This window comes from Myodes glareolus, chromosome 19 (assembly GCF_982192425.1).
Source record: "Myodes glareolus chromosome 19, mMyoGla1.1, whole genome shotgun sequence".
Lineage (NCBI taxonomy): Eukaryota > Metazoa > Chordata > Mammalia > Rodentia > Cricetidae > Myodes > Myodes glareolus.
In genome coordinates, this window is record NC_142044.1 from 43,655,899 (window position 1) to 43,668,385 (window position 12,487).

The following is a 12,487-nucleotide window of genomic DNA, read 5'->3' on the forward strand; positions in this document are numbered from 1 at the left end:
CAAAACTGACAAAGAGCATAGCATAGTCACAACATCCAGTGAACACCGTCAGCCATGAAAAGGAATGAAATGCCACAGCCAGGGACAAACATGGAATTAGAAAAATTTTTAATAGGCTCCGCTCCCGGAGCCGCAGACGGCCCCTCTCCAGCCGCGTCGACCACCCACCGGCTCCGTTTCTCCATCCTCAGCCGTGGTGCCGCTTGCAGCCTCTCCAGGACCAGGAACGGAGCCCACTCCAGGGCCAGGACCTGCCCCAGGGGCCGCCATCGCTACCCCTTCGGAGGTTTTCACGAAAATAGCAGCTGTTCGGGATGAATTCTATTCTGGTGTATATTGGTCACGAGGTGTTTGAGTACTACTTCCCCTTCTGGTGGAAGCTGGAGGATGACCAGTCACACAAAGAGCATCTAATTCAGAACATGGCCACCACTGCTGTCTGGGTGCTCATCGCCTACGTTCTCTATAAAAAGAAGATCTTCTGGAAAATCTGACAGCACTCCCTGATAGGTTTTGCTGGAGGAGCCCAGCATCCCTGGGAGAAGAACTATCTTTATTAAAGGGACTCCTCCCCCACAAAAGGGACATACTTACCGAAGCTGTGTCCTAGCTGACTTGCTTAGCCATCAGAAAGCTGCCTGTATATTTTTACTTATATATTTACATATTTGAAATGTTATGCTCTCCCTTTCCTTGATTTCCTATGAAACTGATATATTTGGACCATGTGTAGAAATCCCATTGAACTTCCCAGAGGGCTTTACTATGGACATTTTGCTTCAGTAATGAAGGCCAAGGATGGTGGGCTGGGTTTGACTCAGAGGTAGATTGTTTTCCTAACTTGGACAGTTTGATCTCTGCACTACAAACAAGCAAATCACAACAAGAACACAAGAAAACCCAAAGAACCGCTTCTTATTTCCTGAAAACTGCCTTCCCATGTGTATATGCATGCCAACAAAAATACCACGGTTTCTGTTGTGAGACTTACATAAAGCTTTTGAATAGACTGTGTCATAATCTTGTCTGATTTTTTTTTATAGCTTGCACTTTAATGTTCCTAGGAAGCCAAAGTAATTTTCAAGGCTTTGATGAGCCAACAAAATGCATTAACCAAAGTGACTGGCTTCTTTCCCCACCTGGGAAAACACTGAAGCATAGGTTTGTGGCACTGTGCCCATCTGCTCAGCCTACTATTTACCGCTCTCTGTCTGTCTGCCTGTCTGCACTGGCATGTCTCTGGATGGTACTAGGCGTCTCTAGGCACCCAGAGATGTATCTGAGGAAGGAAGAACATCTGCTGATGCTGTGATCCTCTGAGCTGCCTCCTGTGTAAGGTGCAGGGCAGCCGTCTGGCCTGTCGGAGCTTTGGTTCCTCATTCATGGAAGGAAACGGATGGGCATGCTCCACCAGGTCTCCCCAGTGTTTAAATGTGATAAGGTGGGGTCCCTCGGCAGCTTCTCTGAAATCCTCACTGTAATCTTACAGAAAACCCTGGAATAACAACAACAACAACAACAATAATAATGGAATAATAGGAAAACCTATGACTCCATCAGAGTGAATCTTATCGAATGTCCATCCACAGTTTGTGAGAAGCAGTGATATATGTGGAAAGACAGCCCTTGTGTGCTGTGCTTGTCATTCCCTTGTGGGGATTTTTCATGGGTATTGCATATTTAAGGAAAATCGTGATGGGGTTGTACTTCAGGTCACTCTTACGTGGTGACCTGGGGACACATGTGTATGGCTTTTAAGCCACCCCCCAGACTTATATATTTCCAATTAAGAAATACATATTTAATCATTAAAAAAAAAATTTTTAATATTAATAATCTAATTCTATGAACACAGAAATCATCGATTTGTGTACATTTTGTTCATATTAAGAATATGAATCTTGGATAATAAAAGTATTGGTCACTTGACATGGACAGGAAGGTGACACACGGCTGTTGGTTATTCAGCACAGTTCCCTAAATTCCTCACTGTACGTACAAACCACCAAAGTTTAAAACAGACCAGAGCACAGCTAACAATGACAAAGAAAAGAAGTTTGAAAAAAATGAAAATTCTCAGTCAGTGTAGGAATAGAAATAACAGCCACATTTCAAACAATAACCAATATGGCGAAAAAAATCAATCAATAAATGCCAAAAACCAAAAGTCAAACAGAAAACCAGAAAAACTCACTTCTTCATGATCCAACCAGTTTGGAATGTTCAAGCCTAGGAAAAATGACCGAATCCAAATGCTCAGCCAGCAAACAACTCCTCTTCTGCTGTACAAGGACAAACCCAGACCCAGGTAGCATCTTATATGCACTGGTATCTAGCTTACATCATAATAAACCCTTGTGATGTCATTTGCCTTGGGCCAATCACACTTCAGCAAAACCCACGGTGTTCAGTTGTTGCTGTTCCCCCTCTCACTTTCTATTCTGAACAACCATACTAATCCTTCTCATGGCTGTGATAAATTAGCTTTAAATGTCTGGATTATGAAAGAATAGCTTCTTTAACCTTAGATTCACAAGGGCATAAGACACAGAATGGGCAAATTGTGGGATGGACATCAGAATGTGATGCAGTTGGTTGCATGACATTTTCATCCCCCATTCGTCCAATCATCTAAGATGATCTGGTAGGTCCTAGTGCAGAGATTGCACAGTGTCCCCAACAGCACAGCTTGGGGGGACCAAGTATACAAACTATGTGACAGTGGTAACATTCCACATCAAATCCCGTTCACAGACCCTTGGCACTTCATTAGTGCTCATAAATGTAACATACAACCTTCCTTACAGTGATAGACAGGGAAACTTTGAGCTTCCCATGGCAATGGACACAGGTAAATTAACTGCTTCCAGCTGAACGGGTGTGGTGTTTTCATGGAATTTCACTTCAGCCAACAATTTTTCAAGGAGTTTCTCTTTTCTAGACTGAGCTCACATTAACTACTTACAGGGTCAAGCCTTTGATGTTGATGTTTAGCGTGGCTAATTTGCAGGAAAGCCACCCACTGTAGGCCTGGATCGCACTCATTAGGCATTAGTAAAGAAATGAGTCTTTTTTTTAAGATTTATTTATTTATTATGTATACAATGTTCTGTCTGTATGCCTGCTGGTCAGAAGAGGGCACCAGATCTCATTACACATGGCTATGAGCCACCATATGGTTGCTGGGAATTGAACTCAAGACCTCTGGAAGAACAGTCAGTGCTCTTAACCTCTGAGCCATCTCTCCAGCCTAAGGAATGGATCTTTTAAAAGCTGAATGCACCTGCAAAATCACAGGCCTAGTTTCAGACACATCAATCATCTTTGGTTTTGAGCCATCTTTCAGTGTAAATGGATGGATGTGGAAAAGATTGTATTGAATGAGAGAACCCAGATCCAGAAAGTCAAATGTCAGAAGTCCTCTCCATCAGTCATTTCTGGTTCCAAACTTCTGTAGTGAGTCTAATACATGGAGGAACAGAGAGGGGAGGGGATACCAACAGTACCTGACACCTAGCGTTTTGTGACAAGCTTTGGCTGTGTGTATATTCCTCTTCCATCGATAGTTGTCTTATCCCCTGGAGATCCTCCTAGAGAGATTGTACCTAGCAGGAGTTGAAACCTAGTCCTGTGTGTGTACGTGGGGTTGATTTGGGGGAGGAAATGTCTAGAAGTTGCAGACACATGGTTTTATGTGTGTATAGGGATTGGCTGGAGCAGGGCCCGCACATAAATTGTGTGTGAGAGAGAGGGAGACAGACAGAGAGAGAGAGAGAGAGAGAGAGAGAGAGAGAGCATGAGAAAGGGAAAGAGCGTCTTCAAGTGTATGTAAGTCAGCATGACCTACCACCGTGTGTGTGTGTGTGTGTGTGTGTGTGTGTGTGTGTGTGTGTGTGCACGCGCGCAAGCGCGCGCGCCATTGTCTGTTGGATATTATGTACCTAGCATGATGTGACACCTCGCTATGAATATGGATTTGAAGCTTTGCTTTAGGGGAGGTGATACTGAGGAGGACATGTACTCTAGTCATATATGGGTCCTTTGACTATAGGAGGATATATCCAGTAGATCTGAGATTTATATAACTTTGTTTTTCACTGAAAGGGAGGGGCTATCCAGCAGCACCTGACAGGGAGCCATATATGTGTATGAGGGTCACTGGTGTAGGATATGTGCCAAGACCTACTAGGTATCAACTCTTCATAGCGAAAGCAACCCCCTCCAAGGTTAGGTATCAGGTTCTGATGGATTTCTTACTGTTTTTCAGCTCTAGCTAGCTACACAGGGCTAGGAGTCAGGGGTAGCAGTGTAGTCCCACCCTATAGCCATGCCACAAACATAAGCATGGCTAATCTTCAGGTCCTGCTAGAAATCCCCTCTTCTACAGCAATGCCACACACCCAGAGGTAGGTGCCAGGTCCTACAAGCTATAACTCTCCTAAATTGAAAGCTCCATCCACAGGGCTAGGAAAATACTTGAGGGACCTCACAGCCTGCTGAGGGTTCCTACAGGCCTGCATGCATGATTACTTGTGTACATGCATGTATTTGTGTTTGTATGTGTGAACCTGTTGCTTTTGTGGGGGAAGAGGGTACGTAGCAGATTCTCAAACCTAACCATGTTTGTATATATGGAACTTTGTTTGTACGGGTAGATATAAATATCAGAACATGATAATTGCCTTATATGACTATGGGGAGCTGTTTCGGGGGTGTTTGCCTGTAGGTGAGAGGGTTCCTAGCAGGACATGACATACAGCCCTGTGATGGGATGTAGCCGTTATGGCAGTGGATCTCTAGGAGACAGGATACCTAGCTGTGTAAGAGGAATATTGGCTGAAGGGAAGGGTGAACCGAGCAGATGCTGACACAGCCCTGTTTGGAAGATTTTGGCACTGAGACATTTGGAAATCTTCGAGGATCTTCCTCCTAGCTGCAATATATATTATATAGATATAAATGAATAGGGATTATATATATAAATATATATATAATATTTATGAAGAAGAGAGAGAGAGATTGTGTGTACTTGTGTTCTTGTGGAGGAGATGTTTTATAAACAAACAGACATCTAGTTATATGCAGAGGTAGCTTTGCCTGTAATGGAGGCAATACCTTGAAGGACCTGTCACATAGCATGTATTTGGGAGTCTTTGACTGTAGGCTAGTGTGTACCTAGCAGGATTTGGGCTTAGATATACACATAGTGTGTGTGTGTGTGTGTGTGTGTGTGTGTGTGTGTGTGTGTGTGTCTGTACAGGTGGATGATTGTAGAAGACCATATCAGACTACCAGGTATGTGTAAGTGGTGCTTTGCCTGTAGTGCAGGAGATACTTTGAGGACTAGTCAGTCCATAACATGTATTTAGGAGTCTTTCACTGTAGTGGAGGGTGTGATACCCAGGAGGGCACTGTCTTAGATATATGCTTGTGTGTGTGTGTGTTTGTGTGTGTGCATGAGAGACAGACAGACAGACACACACACACACACACACACACACACAGAGAGAGAGAGAGAGAGAGAGAGAGAGAGAGAGAGAGAGAGAGAGAGAGAGAGTTTAGCAGGAGAACCACTAGTTGGCTGTGTGTAAATAGGGCTTTGGCTTTGACTCTATGTGGGATACCTCACAGGACCTAACACCTAAAGGTTTATGTGTATTTTTTATAATTATATCAATGATTTAATTAGCAAAACTGCAAGCAAACATAGCAACAATTGGAAACACAGATATTCCAAGAAATGGGAAGAGGGAAGTAACTGATGTTGAGAACAGAAATACAAAACTCTAGAGAAAGTTCCCTGGAGAATAAATTTCTAGAAAGTAAAATGATAAAGTAGCCAATTTTCAGAATATAAAATTACATGAAAATCCATCATTTTCTGAAAGAAGGAGTAAGTACTTAAATATAAAATTAACATAATAATATACCATAGACAGCACTTGATGAAAAAACAAAACTAAAAATTAACATCCTCTTTTAAACAAAAACTACAGAATTCTAATGAAAATAGCAATCCCAGACCTCCCTGGCCAGACTCACACTGTGTGCTCTGGTGCTCTGCTTCCGCTGACAGTAACAGTGTTTTAGGGGCTTTTCTTCTACTTTTGGAGACGTTTGCTTGGAGTGCTCTGATGTTTCAACTTTGTAAATAATAGTTTTTTATTGATTTTATTGACCTATACACTTTTCTCTGCTGCCCTCCCTTTCTCTCCCCTCCCTTTTAACCCTCTCCCATGGTCCCAGACTCCCAATTTACTCAGGAGATCTTCTCTTTTTTTACTTCCTATGTAGAGTAGATACATGTATGTTTCTCTTAGGGTCCTCTTTGTTGCCTATATTTTGGAGCTCAGACCTCTGGTCTGATGTGGGGTTAGTGAAGATCTTTTCCTTTCTGTGGGCCGCTGTTTTGTCTTGTTGACCATGTCCTCTTTTTTACAGAAGCTTTTCAGTTTCAGGAGGTCCCATTTATTGTTTCTCTCAGTGTCTGTGCTGATGGGGTTATATTTAGGAAATGGTCTCCTGTGCCAATGCATTCAAGTGTACTATCTACTTTCTCTTCTATGAGGTTCAGTGTGGCTGGCTTTATGTTGAGGTCTTTGAATCATTTGGACTTGAGTTTTGTGCGTGGGGATAGATATGGATCTATTTTCATTCTTCTACCTGTTGATATCCAGTTATGCCAGCACCATTTATTAAATATGCTTTCTTTATTCCATTTTATAATTTTTGCTTCTTTGTCAAAAATCAGGTGTTTATAAGTGTGTGGATTAACATCTGGGTCTTCTACTCGGTTCCATTGGTCCTCCTCTCTATTTTTATGCCGATACCAGGCTGTTTTCAGTACTGCATGTCTGTAGTAAGTTTGAAGTCAGGGTTTTGGATGCCTTCAGAAGTTTCTTTACTGTTCAGGATTGTTTGGCTATCCTGAGTTATTTGCTTTTCCATATGAAGCTGGAGTATTGTTCTGTCCAGGTCTGTGAAGAATTTCTAATTTAAGGGTCAGGGTATATTTCTTTCACTGACTCTGATTCTATGGCCCATGTGTGTTTCTTTGGCACTGGTTTCAGAGTAAGGCTGTGTTTCTCTGGTTCTAGGTTCACGGATAAATTATTTCTTTCACTGGCTCAGGTCTCTGAGTCAGGGTATGTTTCTTTTACTGGCTCTGGTTTCAGGGACTGAGTGTCTTACTTTGGCTGTCCCTTTTACCCCACAATATTGCCCTCTCCTCTCACTAAGAGTGTGCTCATTGGCCACTGTGCCTGAACTGTGGACCAATCAGACCATAGGAAATATGAAAACCCAGTTCCACACTTGTCCTTGCCCTGCCTCTATTTTGGAGGCACTGGGTAGTCCAGGGGCCTTATGGGAGTTGTAGCTTTCTTTGACGTGCACCAGAAGGGTCATTGCCTTTGCAAAGCATAAAACTCCTGGAGGGTACTTCTCTCAGCATCCTGGGCATGTCAACTTTAAAGCCTCCCCAGCATGCAGGATGGATGTTTCCAGGCACCAGGAAAAACTTCGCATCCTCCCCAGGGAGGAAATAAAGGTGCTCATCTACTGAGAAGCCTAGAAGATATGCCTAGTCCCTTTGTCAACTCAGGCAGAGACTGGAATAGTCTCAATCCCTATGTATGCTATAAATACTCTACTCACTCAAAATTCTCAGACTGAGATAGTTTAGTGTGTAAAGGAGTTTGACACATGAACTACCTGAGTTCTACCTAAGTTCAAATCTCCAATCCCACACGCAAACATGGAAGGAGAGAACCAACTCCACAAAGTTATCTTGACCTCCACAGGCACACAGCTCCCACACAAACATCAAGCAAATACACATACACACACACACACACGCGCGCGCGTTAAATAAACAAATGTAATCAATAACCCAAAGATTGGAGAAATGGTTAGTGGCTAGTGATTGTTTTTCAGAAGATCAGGGTTTGATACAAAGCACCCACAGGGTAACTTCACACATCAGTAACTCCAGTTGTAGTGGTTCCTAATCTCTCTTCTGATCTCTGAGAATGCCAGACACTAACTTTGAATACAGGGGTAGGGGGAGAGGGAGAGATGGTGAAGGGGTGAAATATCTATTTACGACCAGCGATGGTGGTGCACACCTTTAATCCGAGCATTTGGGAGGGAGAAGCATGCAGATCTCTATGAGTTCATGGCCAGCCTAGTCTACAGGGAGAGTTCTAAGACAGCCAAAGCTACAATGAGAAATCCTGTCTTGAAAAAAAAAAACAAAACCAAAAACAAACACCTAAATATATATTTATATATAGATATAAATATATAGATATATATTGATATATTGATATTTGTTCTAACCCTCAGGCTAGGGCAGACGACTCAGTCAGTAAAGTGATGGCAGCTAAAGCATGGGACCCAAGTTCCATCCCTGCACATGATGGAGTATGCCTGTAACCCCAGCACCGGGTAAGCAGGGACAAGAGGATCCCCATGTCTTGCTGGCCAGACAGCATAGCTCAGTGAGTGGCAAGAGATCGAGGAAGACACCTGCAGTCAAGTTCTAGCCAATTCGAGTACACACATGGAGTCCCCACGATTCCAAGCAAGTCCAGGGCATCGCGACGAGGGGGTGCTCAGGCCGCCCTTGCTGCCCACCGGAGGAACCTCCTGTCAGCCTGCGCTGCCACCTTTCACATTCCTCCTCCTCCCTTCCCCAAGCAGTCAGCTGGAAGGAGGAGGAGAGGCCGGTCCTGCGGCTTCTAGCTCTATAGATCAGGGGAAGGGGGTTCAAGGTCTCAGGGGCCCTGTGCCTGTGGCGCAGCTCCCTGGGGAGGAGGTCATGCGGAGGTTGGAGATAGCACGGAGGGGCATCTAGGAGTAATAAATCACCCTGGTCATTTGGGAGGGCAGCCGGAGTCTTGAGTTTCTGTTTTGGAGGTTTTGTAAGGCTGTTGAGACAGTGCCTGGTTTGAGAGGGCTCACACATACTTTGCCCAATACTGGCTGTAGACCCATATTCAAGGACTGACCATACTGGGCCACTGACATCATGGCAGGCCTCGGCATGCCTGACTACAACTGCTATGGCTGAGAAACTCCTCCTTCGGCTTAAGGTGGCTGCTGTTACATTCCTGTGGGACCCATTTCTGGCTGCAAATGCCCCCCAGGACCTCTGGCCATAAGAGGCGGGTTCATACCCATAGGGGTCATGGGCATCATCGCGGGCATCTGGTGTTGGATTGGGCCTTGGAAAATTTGCACATGAGCCATCTGGCCCTGTGTCTCTGCTGCCCTCTGAGTCTGCATTGCCATTTCTACTGGCAGGTGGAGGCCCTGGAAGGGAGGAAGGAGCAGTCTGAGGTGGGGGTTGGTTTGGTCACGTGACCTGCTGCCTTACCCTGAGACACATTTCAACCCCAGGGCAAAAAGGGTGGTATGGGGCCTTGAGTACCAGCCTCAGTACCCCCTCAGTCTCAGAATAGGATTTCTATGGCAAGCGAAGATCTGAGGGCAAAAAAATTAACTCAAGCAAGTTCTTGCTGCATGTTCTTTATTCCTTTGCACGAATAAGCAGAAAGAAGCTCAACAAGAATAAGGGGCGATCTCCATGAGGTTTCTACTTTTACAGACATAGGAAAACGATAATATGCAAATCAAAATCACAAAAAGGGAAGGTAGAACCTGACAAAGCTGTATTTCAGAACAGGTGACACCACCCAGGAAAGAGCCAGCACCCAAGGGGAAATACCTAACATTCCAAACCTTTAGGTAAAGTTACTACAGATCCCTGAACTGGACTTCACCCACACCCAGACCCGTCCGTCTGGTAAGAACCGGGCATGCTGCCTTCCTGCTCAGTGCCTGTCTTCTATAGAAATTTCTATGTGGTCTGTTAGCAGGTAATTGTGTAGGATTGACTCTATGTAAATTTGACCATTAGAACAAAGAGTGAATGTTATTGCTTTAGGCTTCCTGGTGTGGGGGAACCAAAGGTCAGTCCCTCGCCTGTGCAGAAATTACACTGCTGAGGTGTTTTGGGAATGAATCCCACTTTGAAGAGGGAATTATAGCCTCACAGGGCTTCCACAAATATGACAGTGACTTTTTCAAAAGACAGATGTACCTGCAGATCTGCAAAACGGGGTACCCCATAAGCTGTACACTGTGGGTCTGCCTTTATGAATCTGTCAGCTCTACATTTCCTGTAGAGTCGTGTGGGCTCCAACAGGGTGGCATGATGTTGGGAGGAGTGGGCTGACGTTGAGAGGTGGGTTAGGACTAGGGTGTCTGTGGGGTGGCTGGCTGTTGGTCGGGAGCGCTGGTTGGAGTCTCAGGAGTTGGGGAAGCAGACCCAGCTGGTGTCCTGCCACACCAGCACAGTTGCAGGCTGGTCATCCTCCTGCGGAGCAGCTGACCACGCAGGAGCTGCTACTGCTGTTGAGGTCAAGGCGTCGTCTGATGTAGACACAAAACAACACCTGACAGTTGTTCTCCTGGCAGAGCTTGGCATGGAGGCAGCAGAGGGCAATAAACTGTTTGCAGATGGGGCATCCACCACTGGTTTTCCGTTTACAGCCTTTGGTGTGCTGCATGACCCTCTTCATCTTTGGGCAGGAAGGCAGAGAACAGTTGGCACTGTGGCACTGGCACGCATGTACCAGAAACTGCATGGTGCGTTGGATGCGAAGACGGCACGAAGCTCCCTGCCTCTGTATGGATGCTTCTGCTTGCTGGTTGTTGCTCTCCTCACCCAAGCCAACGCCTAGTTCCTCCATTTTGTGGTCCTGGTGTTTAGTGTTAGAACAAGTGCTAAGTGAGTCATAAGCCTGGAGGGGAAAAACAAGATGAAGGGCAACTCTGCAAGACTGAAATAATTAAAAACCATTTTATGTATTTTATTTGGGCTAGACACAGGCTGCCATGCCATGGAAAAGACACAGCAAGGTTTTGGAAACTGACACACTTGATGGCAATCTCTTGCCCTTTGCAGCTGTGTTCACTTCCGGGGGAATCCAACAGGCTCTTTTAAGCCCTCCCTAATGAAGATGGTTGTGCCTATCCTAACGGACAGGCACGTGAACGCCCCAGCGTGGAGTAAAAGTCAACTTTCTATTTCCCTTTACTTCCCGCGTGGAAGCGACAGGCCGCACAATCCCTAAAGCACGGGACCATGAAACCAGGAAGAAAAAAGAAGAGGTGTCGCAGTTTCGAGCCACAGTTCTGTGCTCCTGGATGGGGAGGCGTTTCCTTCCTACCTTCTTCCACGGACCGAGCCCACAGCTTAACAGGAGCAAATCGAACTCGGGTGGTCTCTGATCGGGACTAAGTTCCTTACCTCAGTTTACAAACCCTGCAACTCTCCGCCCCCAAGGGGTCGCTAAAACCACGCGTCCACCCAGTAAGGCCTTCGGGGTTCCTTTTCCCGGCGGGGCTGAGCCCTTTCCCACTTACCTCAATGACCCGCGATTTCCCCATGATTCCAAAATCAATTTCCTCTGTCACAGGTTGCAGGAAGTCATATAGCCCAACCCTCTCACTGAGAGTGTGCTCATTGGCTACCGTGCCTGAGCTCGGACCAATCACACCGTAGGAAATAGAAAAAGGTCGTTCCTTATCTTCCCCCTCGCCCCGCCTCCAATATGGATGGGTTGGGTATCCCGGGCACTCATGGGAGTTGTAGTTACATCAACCGTGCACGAGAAGGCGCATAGCGTTAGCAAAGCATAAAACTGGAGATGCTGCTCTCATCGTCCTGTGTGTGCCAACTTTACTTTTTTATTACATTTTTTTGGTTTGCTTTTGGAGACAGGATTACATGGCTGGCCTCAAACTCGCATAGACTCGCCTGTCTCTGCCTCCCAAGAGCTGGGATTAAAGGTGTCGACCACTGCTGCCTTGCAAATGATAGTTTAATTTTACTTCTATTTAATGTACATTAGGTGTTTAGTATTATTGTTATTATTATTCTTATTAAATACAGTGTTCTGTCTGCATGTATGCCTGTACTCCAGGAGAGGCCACTAGATCTCATTATAGATGGTTGGGAGCCACGATGAGGTTGCTGGGAATTGAACTCACGACCTTTGGAAAAGGAAACAATGCTCTTAACTGCTCAGCCATCTCCAGCCATGGATGCCAACGTTAAACCCTTCCTAGCACCTAGCATGGACACATCCATGTGCCACACAAAATTGTCCCAGCACCCAATGTGGTAAGAAGCAGAGGTTCCTACTGTGATGCCGATATGAAATACCCAGCCCCTCTTTAAAACCAAGCAGAAACTGGAATCCTCGTAATACCTACGAATGCTAGTACCGCTCTGCTCCATCAAAATTCCCAAAGCTAGGCCTGGTGAGATGGTTTAGCATATAAGGAGAGTGACACATGAACCCATCTACCTGAGTTCAAATCTCTGAGCCCACGACACAAAGATGGAAGGAGAGAACCAGCTCCATGAAGTCGTGCAGACCTCCACATGCACACCCGCACACACACCAAACAAACA

General features: G+C 45.4%; 1 protein-coding gene across 1 annotated transcript; it reads right to left on the bottom strand.

Annotated features, from left to right (window-relative positions):
- Positions 1-9,515: 9,515 nt before the first annotated feature.
- LOC125407475 (histone acetyltransferase p300-like) lies at positions 9,516-11,598 on the bottom strand. The gene is made up of 2 exons (XM_048445101.3): positions 11,434-11,598; positions 9,516-10,808 (listed from the first exon to the last, which is right to left on the bottom strand). The coding sequence occupies exons 1-2, from the start codon at positions 11,455-11,457 to the stop codon at positions 10,374-10,376; spliced, it is 459 nt and encodes a 152-aa protein (XP_048301058.3). The 5' UTR covers positions 11,458-11,598; the 3' UTR covers positions 9,516-10,373.
- Between the last annotated feature and the right edge of the window lie 889 nt (positions 11,599-12,487).

Coding starts and splice junctions, on each gene's coding strand:
- LOC125407475 (XM_048445101.3), bottom strand. CDS start 11,457: ATGGGGAAATCGCGGGTCATTGAG. Junction 10,809..11,433: donor GGAAATCGCGGGTCATTGAG/GTAAGTGGGAAA, acceptor TTTCCCCTCCAG/GCTTATGACTCACTTAGCAC.